A 25,795-nucleotide genomic window follows, 5' to 3' on the forward strand; every position below is an offset into this window, starting at 1 on the left:
TATAAGTTGAACCCTGCTGCATTCTACAACCGGGAGCATGAGGATAGTTCACAATGTGTTCTTATGAATTTTTTTAACTTTTCTTTCTTTTGCAAAACCACAAAAACTGAAGCTAAAATCTGACCTCCAGTTCTTGCTGAAGAACAGACAACCGTGTCCCGCCACCGTTTTGTCACCCAGACTAATTTTTTCTCATTTTAAATCACTGATGTTACTACAGCGTGTCGTTTCGCTCTCAGCCCCCGTGTTGTACCTCTGACTTTCCATGAGGTGATGCATTGCACCCTCTGGCATGAAAATCTTAATAACATCTTGTAGTGTGTGCCTGTCTGAGATTAGACAGAAGATAATCTGTGAAGGGTTTTGTACGTGGTGTCACTCGATTCCACAATCAGTTAAGATTTTTAAAACTCCTGCAGTCTGATCCCGGATTTACACAGTATGCTCGAAATAGCCGAACAGTCGCCACCAAAGGAAGGAAAACAAACACACCACATGTTCCTTTAGAGATACTGAGAGAGAGGAGGTGAAGGAAGAGGTGTTTGCTGCTGTCAGAACTGTGAGTCAGCAGAGCTTCAGTCTGATCCGGATCAGCAGACCTCCTTCCTCCCACTCAACAACAGCTGGACTGTAACAGCTGAGAGGAACATCTCACTGTGCAGAGAATCAAATATTATAAACATGACTGTTCTCATATAACTGTCTGCTTCAGTCTGTTATTGATCAGTTTTATTGTCAATCACATCTCTGGATTACAGATCAGATCAGAATCCTCATGTTACAACACATAAAATATATGAGTATGAATGTGATGTATAAGTTATATATAACACAGGTATGAGGAATAAATACAAAACATATTTTTATGTATACGAGGTACAAGGTTTATTCATCATTCTCCTACAGGGTTGTACAACAAAATGCAAACTGTAGTCTATCAACAAAATTATATAATCAATCAAAGGTTAAATGTTTCTCGTCTCACGCTCTGTCTCTGGATCTGGAGATGTTGATGGAGCAGGTCTCTGTAAAGATGTGGACACAACAGTCTCTAATGTCCCGTTGTTTGTCCAGAGTCCAATTTGGTCCAGCTATGCTCTGATTTGTGAAAAGGAAGCTACAATTATTGGTCAAATGTGTGGAAAAGGACAGAATTTCGAGGATGTCCAGAATTCACACAGATTGGTTGAATTTGTGTTAATTGTTGCGATGGCATTCCTGTAGGGACTGAATTATAGTCAGATTACAGTGGTATTCAATTCAATTCAATTCAATTTATTATAGCGCCAATTCATAACAGAAGTTATCTCAGGACGCTTCTCAAATAGAGCAGGTCTAGACCGAACTCTTTATAACATTATTTACAGAGACCCAACAGTACCACCATGAGCAAGCTCTTGGCGATGGGGGCAAGGAAATATTGCCTTTTATATAGACGTTCAGTCTATATATCTATAGACGTTCAGTCTATAATACGTATGTGTATAGTGTACATTAATACTACAGCTGTATGCCGTTACTTTATACTTCACACTTCTGTATGTGTACTACTATTGTCTATAACTTTGCTCTTGTACAGTTTTTATTACTTTATACAAAAATAAATATTTTATTTTTTTATCTGAACTGAGTTTGCCCTCTGGGGGATCAAGCAAAAATCAAGTTACACAAGAAATAAATAAGGATAACGTGATATAACTATAACTATAAACTATAAAAGTACAATAATAACAGTAGATATAATACTCTTATGCAGTGCTATAAGTAGCATGAATACACTGAAAATATACAGTATATATATGTATGTGTATATTTATGTATATATATATATACGTATGAGAGGAGGGAAGCAGGTGTGGTAAGCAGAGCCATATGGCCGACACTCCCCTGGGACTTCTTAGCCAATAAGATCGCTCTGCCAGCACACACACACACACACACACACACACACACACACACACACACACACATACACACTCACACACACGCTGAGGCTGTGTTTCCAGTCCAGGTCCATACAGTCCAGGTCTTGACTCAGATTGAAGAGCAGAGTGGTCTAATCTGATGATACAGAGTATTTTGGTGATCAGTTATGGTTACAGACTGTTTATTACACTGACTGTTTATTATACTGACTGTTTATTATACTGACTGTGTAATAGACAGTCGGTGTAATAAACAGACTGTTTATTACACTGACTGTTTATTACACTGATGCTGCATTCACTGCCGTCAGGAAACAAGCCCGTGTCTAATTTTAGCTGCTGGAAGACGACAGTAAATCTCTGTGGACGACAGATTTACTCAGTGTGTGTGTGTTTGTGTGTGTGTGTGTGTGTGACATTAGTGAATAACAACAGAAGGCACAGAACTGTCGCACTGACTGATCATCAGTGATTGAGTCTAATTGCTAAATTAATGAATCAGTGTTCTGATTGTACCGATCAAATTTATTGATGATATTAAAACTTTCTGATCGACAGTCAGTTGGATGAAATAAACAACTGAACTTATATTACTTTGATATTTTCATCCTGTTCCTCGGAGGCTTCTCTCTCTGTCTGTCTGTGAGATATTAAATGTGGTTATGAAAGTCTGGACTTCAGACCTGACTGTCTATCTGTCTGTCTTTCTCATTTTCAGCGTCACTGGTTTAATATAAAACAGAGAGTCAGGACAGACAGTTCATGCTGACTTTAGAGTTCTTTTGGTTCAGAAACAATATTGAGTTAGAAGAATGTTTATTTATTGTGTTCAACCCTCATGTCCGGTTCTTAAGTAAAAATATTAACAATAATAATAAGAAGAAGAAGACTCACTCTTTTAAACATTTGTTGGACGCCCACTGTTTGAATCTTTTCCAGCCACACATTGTATCTGTGTTTAAGGTAGCTGTTCGCTAGCGGTAGGCTACCTGCTGTTAAAAAGAGAGACACCATGTTTTGGTACCCAACCCCAGTGCTGAGACAGGGAAGAGTGGTTGTTGACCTCTAATACTCTCTCTCTCTTTCAGGTGGTGTGTGTGTGTGTGTTGCTGAGTGGAAGAGTTTATCCGGCAGAATTAACCTGCGAGACGTTGATCCTGCTGTCCACCAACCTGACAGGTAACTTCCTGTCTGTCCTCCTGTCTCTGGATCTACAGTCCGAATCCTCAGACAATAGACAAACAAGTAAAAAGGGATAATAATAATAATAATAATAATAATAATAATCCAAAAAGAATACGGCACCAATCCTGTTCATGTTTGTCTTTCAGCGAGGACGTTGGCGTTATTGAACCAGACGTTCACCATCAGTAACTCCTCAGGTCTGTACAGGACTGGATGTTTACACCAGTATTATACTCTCACTGGATTTCCTTTGTTCCACACTGAACCATTTAATATTTGTAGTCCTGTAGTTTAATGCTACTGGCAGCTTCAAAGTAAAAGTTCCTCCTTCATTCATACTTTTTATTTAAAGCTTTATGTGTAATACAGCATACACAGAAATATCAGAGTCAAAGTTTCACCTGATTAAAGGACACAATCTGCATATTCTTACTACTTCTTCTGGTCTGTCTGTCTGACTATCTCACTATCTGTCGGTCTGTTTGTCTGTCTGTCTGTCTGTCTGCAGGTCTGTACTGTCACCTGTCTGTGGACGGGATAGGAACCTGCTGGCCTCGAAGTGCAGCAGGAGAGCTGATCTCCAGACCTTGTCCTGAACAGTTCAATGGCATCCACTACAATACCACCAGTAAGTTCCTGTCTGTCTACCTGTCTGTCTACTTGTTGCTGTGTCCCAACTTAGGAGCTGGATTCAACAAGGGATGTCGACGACAACGTGTTCTTGAAGTTAATTTGCAGGAAATGAGCCTCCAGTGGTCAACAAAACCTTTTCCTTTCATTCTCAGCCTCGCCTACAGTTTCTGTACTAGAACCAAAATATGGTGAGTCAACATATCTATATTCAATTCAATTCAATTCAATTTTATTTGTATAGCGCCAATTCAAAACAGAAGTTATCTCAGGACACTTTTCAAATAGAGCAGGTCTAGACTGAACTCTTTAAAACATTATTTACAGAGACCACCATGAGCAAGCACTTGGAGACAAGGGCAAGGAAAAACTGCCTGTTAAAAGGCAGAAACCTAGGACAGATCCTTCAGCTCTAGGTGGGTGGTCGTCTGCCTCGACCAGTTGGGGTGAGAGAGAGAGAGAGAGAGAGAGAGAGAGATGCACAGCAACAACAGTATTGGCAATGGCAATCTAGCAGGACCATGGCAGGAGGCTCCACCAGGATCGATAAGAAGACGAGAAAGCACAATATATATATAAATAGATATATTATGAGCACTGGACTCCCTGGCTGGTCCCAGACCAACAGACTGCTCTGCACTGTGTGTTCTGACCCCTTTCTATCAGAACCAGCATTAACTGTTTCAGCAGTTTGAGCTACAGTAGCTCGTCTGTTGGATCGGACGGGCCAGCCTTCACTCCCCACCTGCATCCCCCCCCATGACCCTGTCTCTGGTTTTGTTCCTTCCATGGACCACTGTTGATAGGTACTGACCTCTGCAGACTGGGATCACCCCACAAGAGCTGCAGGTTTGGAGATGTTCTGACCCAGTTGTCCATCACAACGTGGTTTTTGTCAAAGTGGATCAGATCCTCGAGCTGCACATTTTTCCTGCTTCTAACACATCATGGTTTGGATGTAGTTCCATATAATACCAGGATCTTCACTGTAAACCTGAACCTGCTGCAGACACAGACAGACTGTGGACCTGGACTCAGAACCAGGGCCCTGTAATACTCATTCCTCCTCAGTCCTCCTCAGCCCTCAGCCAATCAGGAGCTGCCAATTAAGTGTGAGCCAATCACAGCTTAACACTTTGAGATCTCACTGACATCCAACGACACAGTGTGTTTGTGTGTGTGTGTGTGTGTGTGTGTGTGTGTGGGTGGTAATAAATATCCTGTTTAATTAGAGGTTTAGTTGTTGATCTGACTTAATAGCATGAGTCATCTGTGTGTGTGTGTGTGTGTGTGTGTGTGTGTGTGTGTGTGGGTTTGTGTGTGTGGGTTTGTGTGTTTAAACCAGCTGGAGCTCATGTCTCACTCCACCTTCATCATCATCATCATCATCATCTCTTCACACACTGTGAAATACCCTTGCTGTCTCTCCCTGCTGATGTAATCCAATCTCTGGCCTCTGATTGGTCAGTGTTCCACTAACATTGACTCAGCTAACGAGCTAATGAGCTAGCTGTCGGTCAGCACTGAGTGGGTGTATTGATCTGTTCAGCTAATCTGCCAGCAGAGCAGCTAAACCTGGACTTATTGATTGAACCTGAAGCCAGCTGTCGCCTCACCCACCCCATCGGTGAGGTGGGGGAGGAGGGGCAGGGGGGTGCTGTGACACCAATTAGGACCGAATTACAGCTCTGGTGTTGCCGTGGTTACTCACACAGAATATTTCAGTATTTGATTATGAGCGCATGAGGAGTTTAAGGAGCCGATCAGTTTAAACTGATATTGATTGATTGATCGACAGCAGAGAAAGTAATTTTACTTAAGTATTTTATTTATGTATATTATATATTTTAGAGTGTACTGTGAGATAAACAGTGAATGTTTGTTTGTTGATTGGTTGATGGAGATAAAAACCTGGTGGCGCTAATTCTCCAGGTACTGCCATTAATCCTCTGCAGAAGAAGAGGACACGACGAGATGTCATTAAAAGAACTCAAAGTCAAAGGTCAAATGATGGAAATCAGACTTTTACAGTCTCTTCATAGCTCAGATATTTTCAGCTCTTTATATTAAAATCAATAATCTGGGATGGTCACATGATCCGGATAAAGATGGACGCTTGAAACACCTTGGAGCTAACACTAACTGATCAAGCAGTTATGTAGCGGACCTGGAAAAGCGCATGGATGAGGTTGAGGAGAGGGTCTCTGCTACAGAGGACAGCCACGGTGCCCACAGCACCTTAATAGCTGCCATGGAAAAAACAATGAAGCAGCTGCAGCTGAAAATTGACGACTTAGAAAACCGGGGCCGACGTAAAAACCTGAAAATGATTCAATTCAATTCAATTCAATTTTATTTGTATAGCGCCAATTCATAACAGAAGTTATCTCAGGACACTTTTCAAATAGAGCAGGTCTAGACTGAACTCTTTATAACATTATTTACAGAGACCCAACAGTACCACCATGAGCAAGCACTTGGCGACAAGGGCAAGGAAAAACTGCCTGTTTAAAGGCAGAAACCTAGGACAGATCCTTCGGCTCTAGGTGGGTGGTCGTCTGTCTCGACCAGTTGGGGTGAGAGAGAGAGAGAGAGAGAGACAGACAGACAGACAGACAGACAGGTGCACAGCAACAACAGTATTGGCAATAGCAGTCTAGCAGGACCATGGCAGGAGGCTCCACCAGGATCAATAAGAACCTGCGAGACGAGAAAGCACAAGAACTCCGGGGGAAGAAGTGGAGTTAGTAACATGCATTAATGGGACATGAATGAGTGCAGAAAGAGAGAGGAAGAGAGGAGCTCAGTGCACCATGGAAAATCCCCCGATAGTCTAGACCTACAGCAGCATAACTAAGGGATGGTTCAGGACTCACCTGATCCAGCCCTAACTATAAGCTTTATCAAAGAGGAATGTCTTAAGCCTACTCTTGAATGTGGTGAGGGTGTCTGCCTCCCGAACCACAACTGGAAGCTGGTTCCACAGGAGAGGAGCTTGGTAACTGAAGGCTCTGGCTCCTGTTCTACTTTTAGAGACTATAGGAACCACAAGTAGCCCAGCATTCAGAGAACGTAGTGTTCTAGTGGGGTAATAGGGTACTATGAGCTCTTTAAGATATGAAGGGGCCTGACCATGATGAGCTTTATAGGTGAGGAGGAGGATTTTAAATTCTATTCTACATTTTACAGGGAGCCAGTGCAGAGAAGCTAGTACAGGAGAGATGTGATCTCTTTTTCTAGTTCCTGTCAGTACTCGTGCTGCAGCGTTCTGAATTAATTGGAGCGTTTTAATGGACTTATTGGGGCAGCCTGATAATAAAGAGTTGCAGTAATCCAGCCTTGAAGTAACAAATGCATGGATTAGTTTTTCTGCATCTGTCTGTGGCTGACGTAAAAACCTGAAAATGATCAATCTTTCAGAGAAAACGCAGGGCAACACCTCTCTTGCTGACTTTTTCAAGACAACTTTACCGACTTTAGTCGGCTTACCTGTTGACTATCCCTTACTGGAGATTGAACGCGCCCACCGAGCCCTGGCTCCGGCTCCGGCTCCAGACAAGCCCCCGAGAAGTGTCTTGGTCCGGTTTCTACATCTACAGCGATGAAGAAACACGGCATTCACCATGGTGGCTCCCAGCTACGGTTCTACCCTGACCTGTCTGCGTGGGTCCTGCGAAAGCGCTGAGAGTTTGACACCGTGGGGAAAGCGCTGGCTCGTCAAAATAAATATCGTGGATTTGCCTTCCCAGCACGCCTCCGGTGTCTCCACGAAGGTCAAATTTGCCTTTTTGACAACCCTGAGTCTGCGGCTGCATTCCTGGATACTCTTAAATGAGGTAACTTCTTCATCTCTAATGTTGCCACTTATAATGGAGAAGGACGGATCTTATATGTACACTGAGCCCCCACTGAACAATGTGCACTTTTTTCTGAACAATGTGCACTTTTTTGTGACCACCACATGGACTTTGAGAGAATAGTCTGTACAACGGTGCTGATTTAATTTGTACTCTCTCCCTTGGAAATAAGGTGATTTTAGTTTTTTTTTTTTTCCTCTCTCCCTCACCTTTTCGCCCTTTATAACCCAGAATGCATAAAGACTGATCATTTTGCATTGTATTCAGTTTTATCTCATATTCTGCACTGCTTTTTATTTTCCATGATGTTCTCTTGCACATATAGCACTTGCATTTTTTATTTAGCTTTAATAGTTCATATGCCCTTGTACCAACAATCTAAATTTAAAGTAGACCTTGCACATGTTGTGGTCCTAGCACAATTCGGAAACCCATCACTCTGGTGTGTTTCTCAGTGGCGTTCATCATTCAGCCTGGAGTATGGACACTGTTTCGAGTGTCTAAGTTTTTACTGTGATCTAACTGTTAAATTAGGATTTTGATTATGCTTAGAATGCCCAGTGACTTCTTTTGGGGCATTTCTTTCCTGTCGTTTGGGGACAGGATAGGGGAGGGTAAGCGCTGCTATTCAAATTTTTTGTGTTTTAGTTTCCTTTTGCTAGACCACTGGAGTCTAGGTTCACTCTTTATATAATTGCTTGCACCCTGATTAATTCCTCTATACTCAGTACCTGTTACTCAATTACTTTCAAGCTTTGTGGCTCTTATGTCTGGTTCACTTAAACTTACTACTTGGAATGTTCAAGGATTGGGCCATGTAATTAAAAGGAAGAAGATTTTAACATATTTGAAAAAACAAAAATCTGATATAGCATTACTTCAGGAAACAAGGCTATCTGATACAGAACATCTGAAACTCAAAGGTTACTGGGTAGGCAAAGTATACTTCTCCTCCCATTCACAGAACAAGAAAGGCACAGCCATTCTCATAAATAAGAACCTTCCTTTCATCTTGGAGCATGAAGAAAAAGATTCAGAAGGGAGATTTATTTTGATTAGGGCTTCGATTCTTGAACAACATATAACTATTCTCAATATTTATGCTCTGAATAATGATTCACCCCAGTTTATGTCACAAATGATTTTGATGTTTAACCATCATTGCAATGGCCTGGGCTTCTTAGCTGGTGATTTTAATTGTATAATGAATGCTTCTATGGATAAATCCTCCTCTGCAAACATGTCTAACCTAGGAATGGGCGATATGGACCAAAAGTCATATCCCTATATATTTAGGCTGAATATCAATATACGATATATATCCCAGTATTTATTTTTTTTCTGCAGTGAGAGCAAATGGTCAGTCTCTCTCTCTCTCTCTCTCTCTCTCTCTCTCTCCACACACACACACACACACACACACACACACCTACACACGTTGTGAACAGAAGTTAGGCTGCATTATAACTTTTAAATTAATATTTTCAGAAGGCAGTAAGGCTGTTACCACTCACCAAAACTGCTACTGTTATAACACAAGCAAATACAATTATGTTATAACAACTTAACGTAAGTTAACGCTATTACGGAGCTGTACATTAGTTAAGTGTCTGTAACATAACGTTAATGGTATTATAAAGATTTGCTGACTGTAAACAGAACAAGCAACCCATCTCGACTAAAACCACTCAATATTAACGTTGTGTTTTGCTAACATGAATCATGCCTGTTAAGTGTTAACTGATGGCGCCCTTACTCCCTGTATTACGGTAGACTGATATGCTGTACTGCTGTATTGTGAAAGGGTTACGGTACATACAAGACATGACGTCACCACGCTCCCACTGAGCGCTAGTTGTTGTTGTGTGAGCCATGCCGATGAGACGGCGGCACATCAGTCCGCACTTTACTGTTAAATAAATATGCCAAGAGGCTAAAGATAAATTTGAGTATGTTCTACTTATCCTCTATACGCAGTAGAAGACTATGCGCTGCAGTTAATAACCCCATAACCCCATGTTAATAACAATTCAATTTTCAATTTTCAATTTTATTTGTATAGCGCCAATTCATAACAGAAGTTATCTCAGGACACTTTTCAAATAGAGCAGGTCTAGACCGAACTCTTTAACAATGCCGAGCGTAACAAGCTAACGTTACCACGTTAAGTTACCTGTAACATCAGTTAATTACTCAGCAGTTAGCTAACCTAACAGTCTGACAACGTTACAGTCTAAATTATGGATATGAACACAAACATTACGTTAGGTTATTGAATAAGGAGGGGCGGTGGCGGGGGCGTGGGAAGCAGTGCAGAGAGCTCCGGGTCAGCAGCTTCCTTGGAGCAACGATCACAGTGCAAATTTTAACTATATCGATATATGCGATATGGTCTAATTCCATATCACATTTAAAAATATATCGATATATTTTTTATATTGATATATCGCCCAGCCCTAGTCTAACCGGAGATCGTCTGCCGCCTTAAAAATGTATGCACAGATACTGGATTGATAGATATATGGCGACACTTAAATCCTAAAGTGAGGGACTACACGTTTTATTCACATCCTCACAATTCGTATTCTAGACTAGACTATTGTTTTATTCCCAAAAACTTTTTACACTCTGTCCAGACCTGCTGTATAGACCCTATTGTCTTATCAGACCATGCTCTGGTACATCTGTACATTAACCCAGTATTTAACATCCCTAAAACTCCCACTTGGAGATTTAATACGTAATTTTTGAATAGCGACTCTTTTTGCACCTTTGTCCGGAACAACCTATCACAATTCTGGCTCGATAATAAAAGCTCTCCGGTGTCCTCTGCTACAATCTGGGATGCAGCTAAAGCCACTTTACGTGGACACCTTATTTCCTATAGCTCTCATCAGAAAAAAGCCTTAGATGAAAACAGAAAAAACCTTGAAAAAGAAGTGATTAGGCTGGAGCAAATACATAAACAGTCACCCATACCAGCAAACTTAAAGGCACTAGTGGCTGCAAAGACTGAACTTCCTATGGATCATACTCGACATGTCCAGAAGCTATTACTTTACAACAAACAGAATTATTATGAATTTGGTAATAAGTCTAGTTGCCTGCTTGCCCACCAACTGAAAAATCAAAATAATGATCGCTCAATTAACATGATAAGAACACAGAATGGGGATGTCACATGTGATCCAGTGATTGTCAATAGCACATTCTGGGATTTTTATAAATCCCTGTATAGTGTAGAGAAGGCTGACGCCGCTGCTATCGCTTCATATTTGAACAATATTCCTTTGTCTACTATTGCAGAGGAGGATCGCTCCAGCTTAGACACTGCGTTCACGCCGGAGGAGGTCTGGGCCGCAATCCAGTCTATGCCAAATGGGAAGTGTCCAGGCCCAGATGGGTTTCCATTGGAATTTTTTAAGAAATTCTGGCCACAGATCCAACCAATTTTTATGCCTGCCATCAATGGTATTTTAAGAGACAGCATCCGCCCCTCCTGGAGATACGCTTCCATTAGTCTACTTTTAAAAAAAGATAAAAACCCTTTAGACTGTTCATCATTTAGGCCTATTAGTCTTCTCAACGTGGACTACAAAATTGTTGCAAAGACACTGGCTCGGAGATAGGGAAATATCCTTCCGAAAATAATAAACCCAGATCAGGCAGGGTTTGTAAAATCAAGATATGGCACAGACAATGTATGCCGTGCTCTTAATGTTGTTCAGTATCTTAACACTCATAAAAACCCAGCGTTGATAGTCTCCCTTGATGACGAAAAGGCCTTTGACCGAGTGGAATGGTCTTTTCTGTTTCTGGTATTAGAAAAATTCGGTCTTGGCTCTAACTTCAGTAAAAAAACGATTAAAACCTTCTATTCAGACCCAATAGCCACAGTTAATACTAATGGCCTGCTGTCTGATGGCTTCCCGGTGCGCAGGGGCTGCAGACAGGGGTGCCTCGTCACCTTTATTGTTTGTATTATTTATTGAACCTTTGGCCGAGGTCATCAGAATTAACACTGATATATCTGGAGTTAGGATAGGTGAAGAAAAAACACATTATTTCCTTATTCGCAGACAATGCCCTTTTATATCCGAATAAACCTGAGAAATCAATCTCAGCAGTTTTGAAATCTATAGCCACAATCAGTAACTTGTCAGGTTATAAGATTAACCTAGGGAAGTCGGTCGCTACGTCCTTTAATATCCCCCAGGATATGTTAATACACAAGTGTCCAGAAGGAGTTTCAAATACTTGGGTATATTTGTCACTCCTGATTTAAATAAGCTGTTTGAAACGAATTACTCACCCCTAATTCAAAAGATTAAGAATGATCTGACAAAATGGGCCTCCCTACCAACTTCTCTCCTTGAGAGAATCAACACTATAAAAATGAATATTCTCCCTCGATTGAACTATGTATTTCAAAATCTCCCGTGCTATTTGACCCGTGCCTTTTTTAAGTCACTGAATTCTCATATTTCTCGCTATATTTGGAACAACAAACACCAAAGAGTTAAGTTCTCTACACTTACTAAGCCAAAGGATCTGGGAGGCTTGTCCCTGCCCAATCTACAACTATATTATTGGTTAGCACAACTTAAAACAATGTCAAATTGGTTTATGAACAGGAAAGATTCCTTATGGTTGGGTCTTGAATCCGTATTTTGCTATCCCAGAAGGCTTAACTCCCTTCCTTTTATCAATAATATAGATCAGTTAAATCATCTCAAGAACAACATTATTGTTTATAACACACTACTGGTTTGGCTAGATGTAAAGAAATACCTGAATATTCCCCCTGTCATCTCTCTCCATTCTCCCCTGGCTCTAAATCCAGATTTACCAGCACAGATTAGGAGTATTGGTTTGATGGAGTGGACATCCAAGGGCCTGTCAAACTTTACAGACCTGTTGGTCTCCGACTCTGGTAAGTCATTTGAGCAAATCAGGGCTGATTTTAATATTCCACACAAAGATGTTTATAAATATCTCCAAATTCGTCACTTTATAGGGTCTCTCTGGAGGACAGGCGGGATCCATATGAGACTGTCAGAGCTGGAAAACATAGTTCTGCCCAAATCTCCCAAAGGACTGATTTCAAAGATTTATACTTCACTAATTTACTCTGATTCTTCAGGCTATGACTCTCTGAAGCTGTTGTAGGAGCGCGATCTGGAGGTGACGTTCAACCGTGTAGACTGGGACAAGATCTGCAGCGGGGTTTTCCCTAAATGTACTTCAATCTCTATACATGAACAGAACTTTAAATTTATTCACCAAACTTATTACACACCTGTTTGCCTCCAGAGAATGTTCCCTGACACCTCCAACCTTTGTTATAAATGTAATATACACAAAGGTACATTTATCCACTTATTTTGGTCATGTTACCACATCCAGACTTTCTGGAAGGGGGTTCACTCTGTAATCCAGGATGTCACTGGTAAACAGTGTTTGTTGACTCCTTCTTTCTGTCTACTTAACCATGCTCCAGATTTCTCATACACGGACACCCAATCTCTGTTGATAAGCCTTTTGTTTTTGGCAAAAAAAAATGTATCATGCTGCGGTGGTCAACTCCGCAGATCCCTACAGTTGACATGTGGATATCACAGATTTCTGCTCTTATTCCTCTCGAGAAGTTGACTCATGACCTTAATCACAAATCGGACAAGTTTTGGAGGATCTGGGAACCATTGCATTCCTTTTTACAGAAGCCATAACTTATCATCTGTCCCTGGAAGATGAGGACTGTCTGCCCTTCCATTTATTTCATGTATGTGCTCTTCGTTTACCTGTCTCCTGTCGTCTTTTTATTTATTTACTTATTTATTTTATGTATATGTAGAAATATATAGCGCATCGCTCACTGTTAGTATGGGGTGGGACTTTTTTGTTTTGTTGACTGGTTTGTTTGTTTGTTTTTTTCTCTATTGTTTGTGCTTTTAAAAATGAAAAACCAATAAAAATATAATCATTAAACAGAGCTATGTTCTGTATGTAGTAGATTCAATCAATGATCAATAATCAAATCAGACCGGATGAAGGATTTTAGTCATCGGAAGTCTGGATCTTAAGTTATCAGAGAAACAAGCTGAGCTAACGTTACCATTAGCTTGGCTCGCAGCCCCTCCGGGACGTCCTTTGTCTGTCCAACAGCGTGGGAGAAGCAGTGATTTTTAAGGTGGAACTGCTTTATTCAGTGTGTTTAGTGGTTTTAATCAGCGGGTCTGTTTGTGTTGGAGAGGAGGAGACCTCTGTGGATCATTGGGCTCCCGGTAGAAACCTCCTGAACCATGAACACTGAAGGAATCCTAACCGGGAGAAGCTGACTGCAATGACGCCAATGGTGGTGAAGACAACAACTCCCATGATCCCACGCTGCTTCACCACCTCATCACACTTGGGATGTGAAAGACCCCCTAGTGTCAGTTTGTCAGGTTGAAGATGTTTGAAAGCAGCTGTTTTAACCATAAATGTTATTGATAACCATCATCCTCCCTGTGTGTGTGTGTGTGTGTGTGTGTGTGTGTGTGTGTTCAGACCAAGTGTACAGAGAGTGTCAGTCTAACGGCAGCTGGGCTCCTCGAGGAAACTACAGTCAGTGCACCGAGATTATCATCCTGGTGAGACTCATTAATACAAGCACTGATCACTACACTAAATCAATACATTCAAATCAATACACTCCGATCAATACACTTAGATCAATACACTCAGATCAATACACTCATTAGGGCTGTCTCTTTTGACTGAACTCTTCAAATGTGGAAAAAGAATGTTAATATTTGTCTGAAGCCATACCACAGAAGAAGAAGTGAGGAAACAGACGTCCAATCAGCTGAGTGTGGAGGATTTAGTGCCATCTAGCAATGAAATGTCAAATAACTTACTGAAAACCACTCACATCTGTATCTGACAACCTGGGAATAAGAATAATTTGTGAAGAAGAGATAAAGTAGTTGAACTGAAGAATCAACATGTTGCTATAGAAACTGTTTATGTAAACAATGACTCAGCATAAGTCTGAACTCTGATCAATACACTGTTGAATATAATGATTAACTCACCGATTAACTCACTGATCAATACACTGATTAACTCACTGATCAATACACTGATGAATTCATATTTTTCACATGACGTCACACCCTCATCAGAACGCCCACTTGGAGGTAAAACAAGGCTTTCTTTTTGGGAGGGAGATTCTCTCTCCAGTGTTTGGCTGCACCGAAGCACCAGATTGACCTGAATTACATCTTTTGGTGGATTACATTAATTAAGTCCTCTTATTGGCATTTGTTGTACTTGTGATTGTGTCTGATCTCTACCGCTGTCTCTCACACAGAGCTCACAGTGGAGAGGCAGACAGCGAGAGACAGCTGATGATGGCTTCACCAGTAAAAACAGCAGTGTGACAGCTGGTGTAAAATAAAAGATGGGATCAATAAAGCTCAATATAGCCAATCGGATCAGTTAAAAATGCCTTCATTGATCTGAGGACATCTCCAGTCTGTACTTGTGTCTGCTTTCAGTCTGCGGCAGTATGGGGGGAGGGATTCTCCATAAGAGAGATATAAAGATCAAACTGGAGCTCAGGCAGTGACTTATACTATAAATACTGCAGCGGCTTCTGTATGTGGATCACAACAACCCAAAACCTGCAGCTTGTCCACATATCTTTGTTTTTCATCTTTTGAGAGGTGATATAAATATTCATGGTTAAAATGAATGGATATTATTCAAATGCCTTATTTGTGGTTTCTAGTGTAAGTCGCCATATTGGTACGTTGTTTTAGTACGTTAGTATGTTAGTCACATGACTGAAAACCATGAATACACTGATTAACTCAGTGATCAATACACTGATTAACTCAGTCATCAATACCTCCAGTCCTTATCATGATGATGTTCATGTTTTTGCTCTCTGTTGCCTAGCAACATTTTCTTATTCAATGTAAACCTTTTGAACTTGACATTGAAACTGTGAGTCAACAAACTGCATTTTATTATTATTATTATTATTAATATACAGACAGTGACATTATTACAGATATTTTTAGATGATTTGGTTTTTGAATTATTGATTGATTAATGATCCTGAAGCTCTGATGTTATCATGATAATCATCAAACAATCTGGAATCATTTTACCTTCCGATTTATTGTTTTCTGGTCCGTCTTTAGTTTGTGCCTACGGTCTGAATCTAGAGAGACAGGAGAGTCTTCAGTTTGTGCCTACGGTCTAAATCTAGAGAGACAGGAGAGTCTTCAGTTTGTGCCTACGGTCTGAATCTAGAGAGACGGGAGAGTCTTCAGTTATGCTGACAGGTTCAGGATTTTGGCTTCTACTTGTCGTAATTTAAAATAAATCAAGAAGTGATTTTTTTAATTTAACGCTATCGAGCTTTTTCAAGTGCATCGGTCATTGAGCTCTAATATTTATTTAGTTTAGTTATATTTAGTAATATTTTCTATGTATTTATGTCTGTGTGAATACTCAATTCTGATAGGCTGCAAGGTGTCCATTAATTCCTGATAATGGATTGAAATCAGCTGCTTAAATAAACAGTGAACACTACAGACAAACCTCTTTAAAACTTCATGTTTGTCCTAAAAGACCGACCCCCCCACACACACACACACACACACACACACACACACACACACGCAGACACGGGTCCCCACAGACATATAAAACAAGAAAACACTTTCAGGACCTGTGTGTGTATGTGTGTGTGTGTGTGTGTGGTTAACACATATATTGGGTGATAATGTGTTTTTCTGATACAGCCATCTATAATGGATCACACACACTCAGAGGGCACAGATTTGTTCTGACTGTTTGTTGACCTCAAACCACTTAGTACAACCTGTCTTTCTCTCTGTCTGTCTGTCTGTCTGTCTGTCTGTCTGTCCCCATTAAACTAAAACCAACCAACCACTGTCAGAAACACTTCTTCTCCCCCCTAACCCTAAGGCTAAAACACACCATCACTGCAGGGCGTCATAGAACATGTGTCAGGCGTGGCCCCTAGCACAGACAGGACAGTGAGGGTTTATCTGAAGGTAGTTTATGGAACCAGGTTCTGGATGACATTACCGGCTGCTGATAACAAACGCCCCCACCACCGCCATGAGATGGAATTATTTTTCTGTTTTTAAAGTCAGCTGAAACACAACAACCAGCTCAGCACATCTGGACTAAACACACATACACACACAGAGACACACACACAAACACACACACACACACACACACAAACACACAGCCTGAACCAATCAGAGACGTGTGTGACACTATGGATGAGTGAGTGGTGAAAACGTAAGTGTGAACCATCTGGACCCTGTGTGCATGTGTGTGTGTGTGTGTGTGTGTGTGTGTGTGTGTGTGTTTGTGTGTGTGTATGTGTGTGTGTCCATATAACACAGTTAGTGTCTCTTTTTCTGTTTCCCACTGAGAGAATCTGTCGCCTATTTCCCGCTATCCTCTGATTGGAGCACATAGCTGGCTGCAGGCCAATCACAGAGCGGAAATTAAGGTGTGTGTGTGTGTGTGTGTGTGTGTTAATAAATATTCATCATCAGCAGACAACCACACATTCTGATTCTTTGTTTACATGTTTTGGCATAATTTATATTCATAAAAAAACAACAACAAAGATGTAAAGTCAGAATGCAGCTGTAGCCAAGGCAAAAAAAAACACACAAACACACGCACACACACATACTTAATTAATAAAAACTTTAAGGACTGGAGAGTTGTAGGGGTCTTGACACTAGCTGTAGAGGTCTGGGGACTATCTGTAGAGCAAACAAACAAACCAACTGCTGTCTCTGTTTCCTGTTTCCTGTGTGTTCAGAGGAAAAGTAAAGTTCATTATCAGGTTGCTGTGATCATCAACTACCTGGGTCACTGTATCTCTCTGGGAGCACTGCTACTGGCCTTCACACTCTTCATGAGACTCAGGTAATCTGTCTGTCTGTCCGTCTGTCGGTTATTTATTTGTCAATCATTGTCGTCCTGAGGCGTTAAACCACAGCTACTGAAGGGTCTCTGTCACAACAGCAGTCCAGTTGGCAGAAGTTGTGGATTCTACCTTATATACGTTTTATTCAGCAGTCTTTTATCTCGCTGCCTTCAGCCTTGATGCTCAGCTAGGAATCCCACCTACAGGGTTATTGTCTGCAGTGAACAAAAGTACCTGGTACCTAGATTGAGTCAAGCTCTAATCGATTCAGTGGGCAAGAAGAGCAGGACTCCTTCTAGTTCTGACTGATTGACAACAGTTCAATAATGATCATCTGGCTTGGTTGGGACCTGCTGTAGCTGTTATTATAACTGTGACCAGTATTTTCCAGTCCAGTATCCAGTTCTTTTAGTCATTGTTGACCGAATTATGATCTAAACTTTGTGGAGGTCTCTAAAATAACTAATATTAGAGGTGGAGATAAATAATGGTCTGACAGGTGCACTTTCTTTGAGAGAGAAAAATTGAGATGACACCATTCATTATTACTTGTTACATGAAACGATTTCATTATGACTTAAGAATTGTATATTACAACAACCTGAAACTGCCCTGTGATATTATTATTATAACCCTGACGCTTACTCACACACCAACAGTCTTATGTTAGAAAGGAGAAGACTGTCAAATTAGGCTGGTTGGAACATTTGAACATATCCCCCGACCTTGGTTCCAAGAACGTTGAACGGAACCGGTTAAGATAAGATAAGATAAGATATTCCTTTATTTGTCCCACAATGGGGGAAATTCCAATGTTGCAGCAGCAAAGTGGATAGAAAAAAACAGTCTAAAAACAGTAGGAGTAGGAAAAAATAATACATAAAAACACTATGTACAAGAGAAAAAACAGTAAGAATCCACAACAGTACGAATCCACAAACAGATAACACAAATATTACAACAGTAGCAACAGATAACACAAATAGTACAACAGTAACAGCAGATAACACAAATATTACAACAGTAACAACAGATAACACAAATATTACAACAGTAACAACAGATAACACAAATATTACAACAATTACAACAGATAACACAAATATTACAACAGTAACAACAGATAACACAAATATTACAACAATAACAACAGATAACACAAATAGTACAACAGTAACAACAGATAACACAAATAGTACAACACAAATATTACAACAGTAGCAACAGATAACAAATATTACAACAATAACAACAGATAACACAAATAGTACAACAGTAGCAACAGATAACACAAATAGTACAACAGTAACAGCAGATAACACAAATATTACAACAGTAACAACAGATAACACAAATATTACAACAATAACAACAGATAACACAAATTTTACAACAGTAACAACAGATAACACAAATATTACAACAATTACAACAGATAACACAAATAGTACAACAGTAACAACAGATAACACAAATATTACAACAATAACAACAGATAACACAAATAGTACAACAGTAACAACAGATAACACAAATAGTACAACACAAATATTACAACAGTAGCAACAGATAACAAATATTACAACAATAACAACAGATAACACAAATAGTACAACAGTAACAACAGATAACACAAATAGTACAACACAAATATTACAACAGTAGCAACAGATAACACAAATATTACAACAATAACAACAGATAACACAAATAGTACAATTAGTAAAAATAGTACAAATTGTAGCAGTAGCACATGGGCAATAGATTGCACAGTGAAATGAAATATTGCACGTTGAAGAGAGAACCAGAGCTCATCTGGTAGAAGAACAGAGCAAAATGAGGCGTTCAGGGACATCCAGGTTCTGAGAATGTTTGTAGATCTCAGCAGAGAAATAAAACTGAACTGAGGTCAGCTGGTTTATCAGCTGATTGAGACTCTAATGAACCTGAAGGATCCGGATTCTGTCTCATCCTTTGATCCTCATAAACAAACAGCCAGTGTGTGTGTGTGCTGGGTGATGTCCAGTCATTGTTGGAGGATTAAGGATCAAACAGAGTCGGAGGAGGAGGATTAGAGAAATGAAGCTTCAGTCCAACAGATTCCTTTCTAGTTTAGTGTCTCATCCTGTTCTGTTGTTTTTAATCCTTTTTTTCATTGAAACCTTTAAAGATGTTAGTGTAAAATCTAGGGATGTCCAGATTAGAGCTGCACAATTAATCAAAATATTATTATTATATATTATCAAAATAGCAGCATGGTGCAATCTGCAAATTGGAGAATAATAATGTAATATAATGTTTTGATAAAGAGACAGATAAGAGACAGTTTCAATATTAAAGGACAGATGAAATATTCTCTCCATAAACCGCTCTACTCTGCTCTACAAAGGCAAACTCCACTAATATTATGGTCAAAATTCAGTTCTTTTTTTTATCCTTTGACAAAGGTTTAGTCTCGCTCTTTCTTAAAGAAAAATTGCCCAAAACTAAACCGCAGTAAGTGTAGTTACTAGGTTTATCATTTTAGTAGATTAAATCTCATAAAATACTTTAATTCTTCTGAATTCCTAATCTATTTCAACTTTGTACACAGTAAACAGAAATCCAGATTTAATGTAATAAAAGTAGATTTAGTCAGGAAGTAGTTACTGCACTCTGTCCGTGCCCTACCTATATATCTGTTTATGTAATACAAAGACACAGTTTACGGGGCAGAGGTCAAATAATTGGTCATGATTTTAAAGCCATAAGAATTACTTAGAGAATTCATATTTAATAAGAAAAAAGCTGCTGTTCTACATAAAACATATTTGGATGGACAGTCAACAAAGTTTTTTATTCACCTATATGAAATATTCCTCTAGTTCTCATTGGTCAGAGCAGCCTAAAGGCTCATTAACAGATCAATATCTCAAGTTTATGGTCATTGATCATAAGTTCATTACCTGTGTGTGTGTGTGTGTGTGTGTGTGTGTGTGTGTGTGTGTGTGTGTGTGTTGCAGGAGTATCCGCTGTCTGAGGAACATCATCCACTGGAATCTGATCTCAGCGTTCATCCTGAGGAACGCTACCTGGTTCATTGTGCAGTTAACGATGAACCCCGCTGTTACCGAGAGCAACCAGGTAACCCTACACGCACACACTGTCCCTGATGACGGTCACCATGGAGAGGAGGTGATCTGCTCTGATGATGTGATTAAACTCAGGGGACAATTCAATTCAATTCAATTCAATTTTATTTGTATAGCGCCAATTCATAACAGAAGTTATCTCAGGACACTTTTCAAATAGAGCAGGTCTAGACCAAACTCTTTAAAACATTATTTACAGAGACCCAACAGTACCACCATGAGCAAGACCTTGGAGACAAGGGCAAGGAAAAACTGCCTGTTAAAAGGCAGAAACCTAGGACAGATCCTCCGGCTCTAGGTGGGTGGTCGTCTGTCTTGACCAGTTGGGGTGAGAGAGAGAGAGAGAGAGAGAGAGAGAGAGGCAGAGAGAGAGAGAGAGTGAGAGACAGACAGACAGGTGCACAGCAACAACAGTATTGGCAATGGCAATCTAGCAGGACCATGGCAGGAGGCTCCACCAGGATCGACAAGAACCTGCAAGACGAGAAAGCAGAATAACTCCGGGGAAGAAGTGCAGTTAGTAACATGCATTAATGGGACATGAATGAGTGCAGAAAGAGAGAGGAGGGGAGGAGCTCAGTGCACCATGGGAAATCCCCCGATAGTCTAGGCCTATAGCAGCATAACTAAGGGATGGTTCAGGACTCACCTGATCCCGCCCTAACTATAAGCTTTATCAAAGAGGAATGTCTTAAGCGTACTCTTGAATGTGGTGAGGGTGTCTGCCTCCCGAACCACAAATGGAAGCTGGTTCCACAGGAGAGGAGCTTGGTAACTGAAGGCTCTGGCTCCTGTTCTACTTTAAGAGACTATAGGAACCACAAGTAGCCCAGCATTCAGAGAACGTAGTGTTCTAGAGGGGTAATAGGGTACTATGAGCTCTTTAAGATATGAAGGAGCCTGACCATGAAGAGCTTTATAGGTGAGGAGGAGGATTTTAAATTCTATTCTACATTTTACAGGGAGCCAATGCAGAGAAGCTAGTACAGGAGAGATGTGATCTCTTTTTCTAGTTCCTGTCAGTACTCGTGCTGCAGCGTTCTGAATTAATTGGAGCGTTTTAATGGACTTATTGGGGCAACCTGATAATAAAGAGTTGCAGTAATCCAGCCTTGAAGTAACAAATGCATGTATTAGTTTTTCTGCATCTGTCTGTGATAGGATGTGTCTAATTTTTCTAATATTACGTAAATGAAAGAAGGCGGTCCTAGAGGTCTGCTTTATGTGGGAGTTAAATGACAAATCCTGATCAAAGATAACTCCGAGATTCCTGACAGTGGTGCTAGAGGCCAAGTTAATGCCATCTAGAGTAACTATATCTTTAGACAGTGAGTCTCTAAGGTTTTTGGGGCCAAGAACAAGAATTTCGTTTTTTTCTGAGTTTAACATCAGAAAATTGCAGGTCATCCAGGATTTTATGTCCTTAAGACATGTTTGTAATTTAGATAATTGATTAATTTCATTGGGCTTGATTGATAGATATAACTGCGTATCATCTGCCTAACAGTGAAAGTTAGTGGAGTGATTCCTAACAATGTTGCCTAAAGGCAGCATATATAAAGTAAATAGTATTGGTCCAAGTACAGAACCTTGTGGAACTCCATGACTAACTGTAGTATTTATTGAAGATTCATCGTTAACATGTACAAACTGCGAGCGATCTGATAAATATGACTTAAACCAGCTTAGTGCGGTTCCTTTAATGCCAATTTGATGCTCAAGTCTCTCTAAAAGAATATTATGGTCAATGGTGTCAAATGCAGCACTAAGATCTAATAATACAAGTACAGAGACAAGTCCATTGTCAGAAGCAGTCAGAAGGTCATTATTAACTTTAACCAGAGCTGTCTCTGTGCTGTGATGAACTCTAAATCCTGACTGAAAATCCTCAAATAAACTATTGTTACGTAGAAATTAACACAACTCTTTGGCGACTACTTTCTCCAGAATCTTAGAGAGGAAGGGGAGGTTAGAAATCGGTCTATAGTTGGCTAAAACCCCTGGGTCAAGAGTGGACTTTTTAAGAAGGGATTTAATTACAGGTACTTTAAAGGACTGTGGTACATATCCTGATAATAAAGAAAGATTAATCATATCCAGTAAAGAAGTGCCAATTAAGGGAACAACTTCTTTAAGCAGCCTAGTTGGGATCGGGTCTAATAGACAGGTTGATGGCTTCGATGAAGAAATGATTGAAGTTAACTGATGAAGATCGATAGCAGAAAAACAGTCTAAATATATGTCTAAGTTTACATTGACAGAAGTCCCTGAACTTGGAGAGCCACTGATAACTGTTGATGGCAGTTGGTAATTAATTTTTTCTCTAATAGTAATAATTTTATTATAGAAGAAGCTCATGAAGTCATTGCTACTTAAGTTTATGGGGATATGTGGCTCAATAGAGCTGTGACTCTCTGTCAGCCTGGCTACAGTGCTGAAGAGGAACCTAGGGTTATTCTTATTTTCTTCTATTAGAATTGGTGGTACTGTTGGGTCTCTGTAATTAATGTTAAAGAGTTCGGTCTAGACCTGCTCTATTTGAAAAGTGTCCTGAGATAACTTCTGTTATGAATTGGCGCTATACAAATAAAATTGAATTGAATTGAATTGAATTAGTGCTGAGTAATAGGCTCCTCTGGCATTACGGAGGGCCTTTCTATAAATTTTAAGATTATCTTGCCAATTTGAGCGATATTCTGATAATTTGGAAGAGCGCCATTTCCTTTCAGATTTCCTAGCTATTTGTTTTAACTGGCGGGTTTGGTGGTTATACCAAGGTGCTAGTCTCCTATGTTTTAATAATTTCAACAGTGTTTTAAACCAGCATTCTCTCTAACAGCCAGCAGGGAGCAGCTCCACTCTGATAGTATTGAGTCTTATGGAGAAGTTGATTCATGAGCTCAGTAAACAGTTTCCTGATGGGTTTCTGGTCTCTAGTTTCAGCCTTAGGGCGGGCTATCTTGGGATTGACAGCTCATTCTCAGTGAGTCTGTCCAGCTCAATGCACCAAACTCAGATCAAACTGTCAAACTAGGCAGTGCTGATCAGATATGGATCCAGATTCTGTTGTTGACTATTTCTCTCCACAAAACTGTTCACAAACATGGTACCAGATCAACGTCCTTTGAGGGAGAACTGGCAGCTACAGTGATGCCCGCTAGGTATGACATAGCACAGTTTGTTAAAAAGCAATGCTGGCTGCTAAAGAGGTTAGCATAGCATAGCTGCTAACAGCAGCATCAGTTTTATCAGAACTGGAAAGTATTTCTTCATTGAAATACGAGTAAAGAACAACACTAGCTTTAGAAAGCTTTTCTTTCTTTTTCAGTAGGAGTTTGACTGCATTATATTGTTCATTGATCTGATTGGTTGATAGACGGTGATAGATAGATGGTCCATCCAATCAGCTGCAGAGTATTTTTTGAAAGTGCCTGCCACAGTTTTCAAGAACAACTTTCCACATGGTTCTGTGGGGGAAATCATCTGAAGCAGCTGAGTTGAAACAGAATGCCGCCAATGAGCAGCCCAACCGCTAAAAAAACAACATGGTGATGACCATAACGCCGAAGGCAATAAAACAATGGATAATGATTCACACTAGACTGAAACAAGCCATGACCTTCAGACTGGGACTCTTTAACTCTACACTATTACACTGACATCACACTGTGCAGTCTTTGTTTTCTCACTGGTTACTATGACAACAAAGAAAATGAGGATAAAAAGTAAATATTAGATTAGATTAACTCTTTGTTTTCTCTTCCTCCTCCTCTTCCTCCTCTCCTCCTCAGGTGTGGTGCAGGTTGGTGACGGCAGGTTATAATTATTTCCATGTCACAAACTTCTTCTGGATGTTTGGTGAAGGCTGTTACCTCCACACGGCCGTCGTTCTCACCTACTCCACCGACAAGCTCAGGAAGTGGATGTTCATCTGCATCGGCTGGGGTTTGTCTACCTGCACCTGTCTGTCTACATGTACCTGTCTGTCTACCTGTACCTGTCTATAGCTTTACCTGGGTACCAGTCCTCCTGTGGGCTTACCTGTACACCTGTCGGTCTGTTGACAGGTATTCCATTTCCTATCATTGTGGCGTGGGCTTTTGGGAAGCTTTACTACGACAACGAGAAGTAAGTCACATGATCAGGATATAGCTGTCCCTTTCACCTCATACATTAGCTAATGAAGCATTAGCACTGTTGCTATGGTTGCTTGCAGGTTACCTGGTTTATGTTACCTGACAGTCCACAATGTCCAGAACCAGCAGTGATCTGATTAGTGATTGTGTTTTGATTGACAGGTGCTGGTTTGGAAAGAGGGCAGGGGTTTACACAGACTATATCTACCAAGGCCCCATGATCCTGGTCCTGCTGGTAAGAACAAAGCCAATCCACCTTAAATCCTGTCTATCTGAACTGCGCACTGTCACTGTCACTGTCAGTCCACCTTAAATCCTGTCCCTCTGCAGAGAACTGACTAGACTTCCTATGATCTCTGGGTCATCACAGCAGGCGGACTTGTTTAAAAAACACCTTGACCTGCTTTCTCCACTCTGAGAAAACCATACCGGCACACTAAACAACATCAGTAGTTTTATTGGTATTGTTCTGGTGATGAATCTCTGAGTGACCGGCCACAAACAAACCTGCAAAGACTCACTGAGGACATTAATGGAAGAAAACACTTCCTTCTGAGAGGCAGAAACCTCGGACAAACCCCGGCTCTAGGTGGTTGGGAGAGAGAGAGAGAGAGAGAGAGAGAGACAGAGAGAGAGACACACACACAGAGAGACAGACAGAGAGAGAGAGAGAGAGAGAGACAAAGGTGCACAGCACACAGCAACAGTAGCAACAGCTACACTAATAGTAGTGACTGCTGATGATGATGATGATGACCATAAAGAAGATGAAGACAACAACGTCAACAACAATGGGGGACAATGAGCAGTGATTATAGTAATAATAGAAACTGTAGTAATAATAATAGTAATATTAATAATAATAACAATATATATATATATATATATAATAAAATAATTTCCCCCTGGGATTATTAAAGTATTTTAAAGTATTTCTGATATATATATATTCATA

At 40.3% G+C, this 25,795-nt stretch overlaps 1 protein-coding gene across 5 annotated transcripts in view; it reads left to right on the forward strand.

The window, feature by feature from the left end:
* The window catches only part of crhr1 (corticotropin releasing hormone receptor 1), a 45,283-nt gene that overhangs the window by 12,326 nt on the left and 7,162 nt on the right, over positions 1–25,795 (forward strand). The window contains exons 2-12 of one of the 5 annotated variants that reach the window (XM_051393646.1): positions 3,014–3,104; positions 3,257–3,307; positions 3,619–3,738; positions 3,896–3,931; positions 12,441–12,530; positions 14,147–14,229; positions 17,466–17,572; positions 20,576–20,696; positions 24,496–24,649; positions 24,772–24,832; positions 25,003–25,075. In XM_051393646.1, coding sequence (XP_051249606.1) covers positions 3,014–3,104; positions 3,257–3,307; positions 3,619–3,738; positions 3,896–3,931; positions 12,441–12,530; positions 14,147–14,229; positions 17,466–17,572; positions 20,576–20,696; positions 24,496–24,649; positions 24,772–24,832; positions 25,003–25,075 — 987 coding nt within the window. Of the gene's footprint in view, positions 1–3,013; positions 3,105–3,256; positions 3,308–3,618; positions 3,739–3,895; positions 3,932–12,440; positions 12,531–14,146; positions 14,230–17,465; positions 17,573–20,575; positions 20,697–24,495; positions 24,650–24,771; positions 24,833–25,002; positions 25,076–25,795 lie in introns of those variants that run through there. The other 4 variants (XM_051393647.1, XM_051393648.1, XM_051393649.1 and 1 more) reach the window with 4 other exon arrangements.

Source organism: Dicentrarchus labrax, unplaced genomic scaffold (assembly GCF_905237075.1).
Source record: "Dicentrarchus labrax unplaced genomic scaffold, dlabrax2021, whole genome shotgun sequence".
NCBI classification, from domain to species: Eukaryota; Metazoa; Chordata; class Actinopteri; family Moronidae; genus Dicentrarchus; species Dicentrarchus labrax.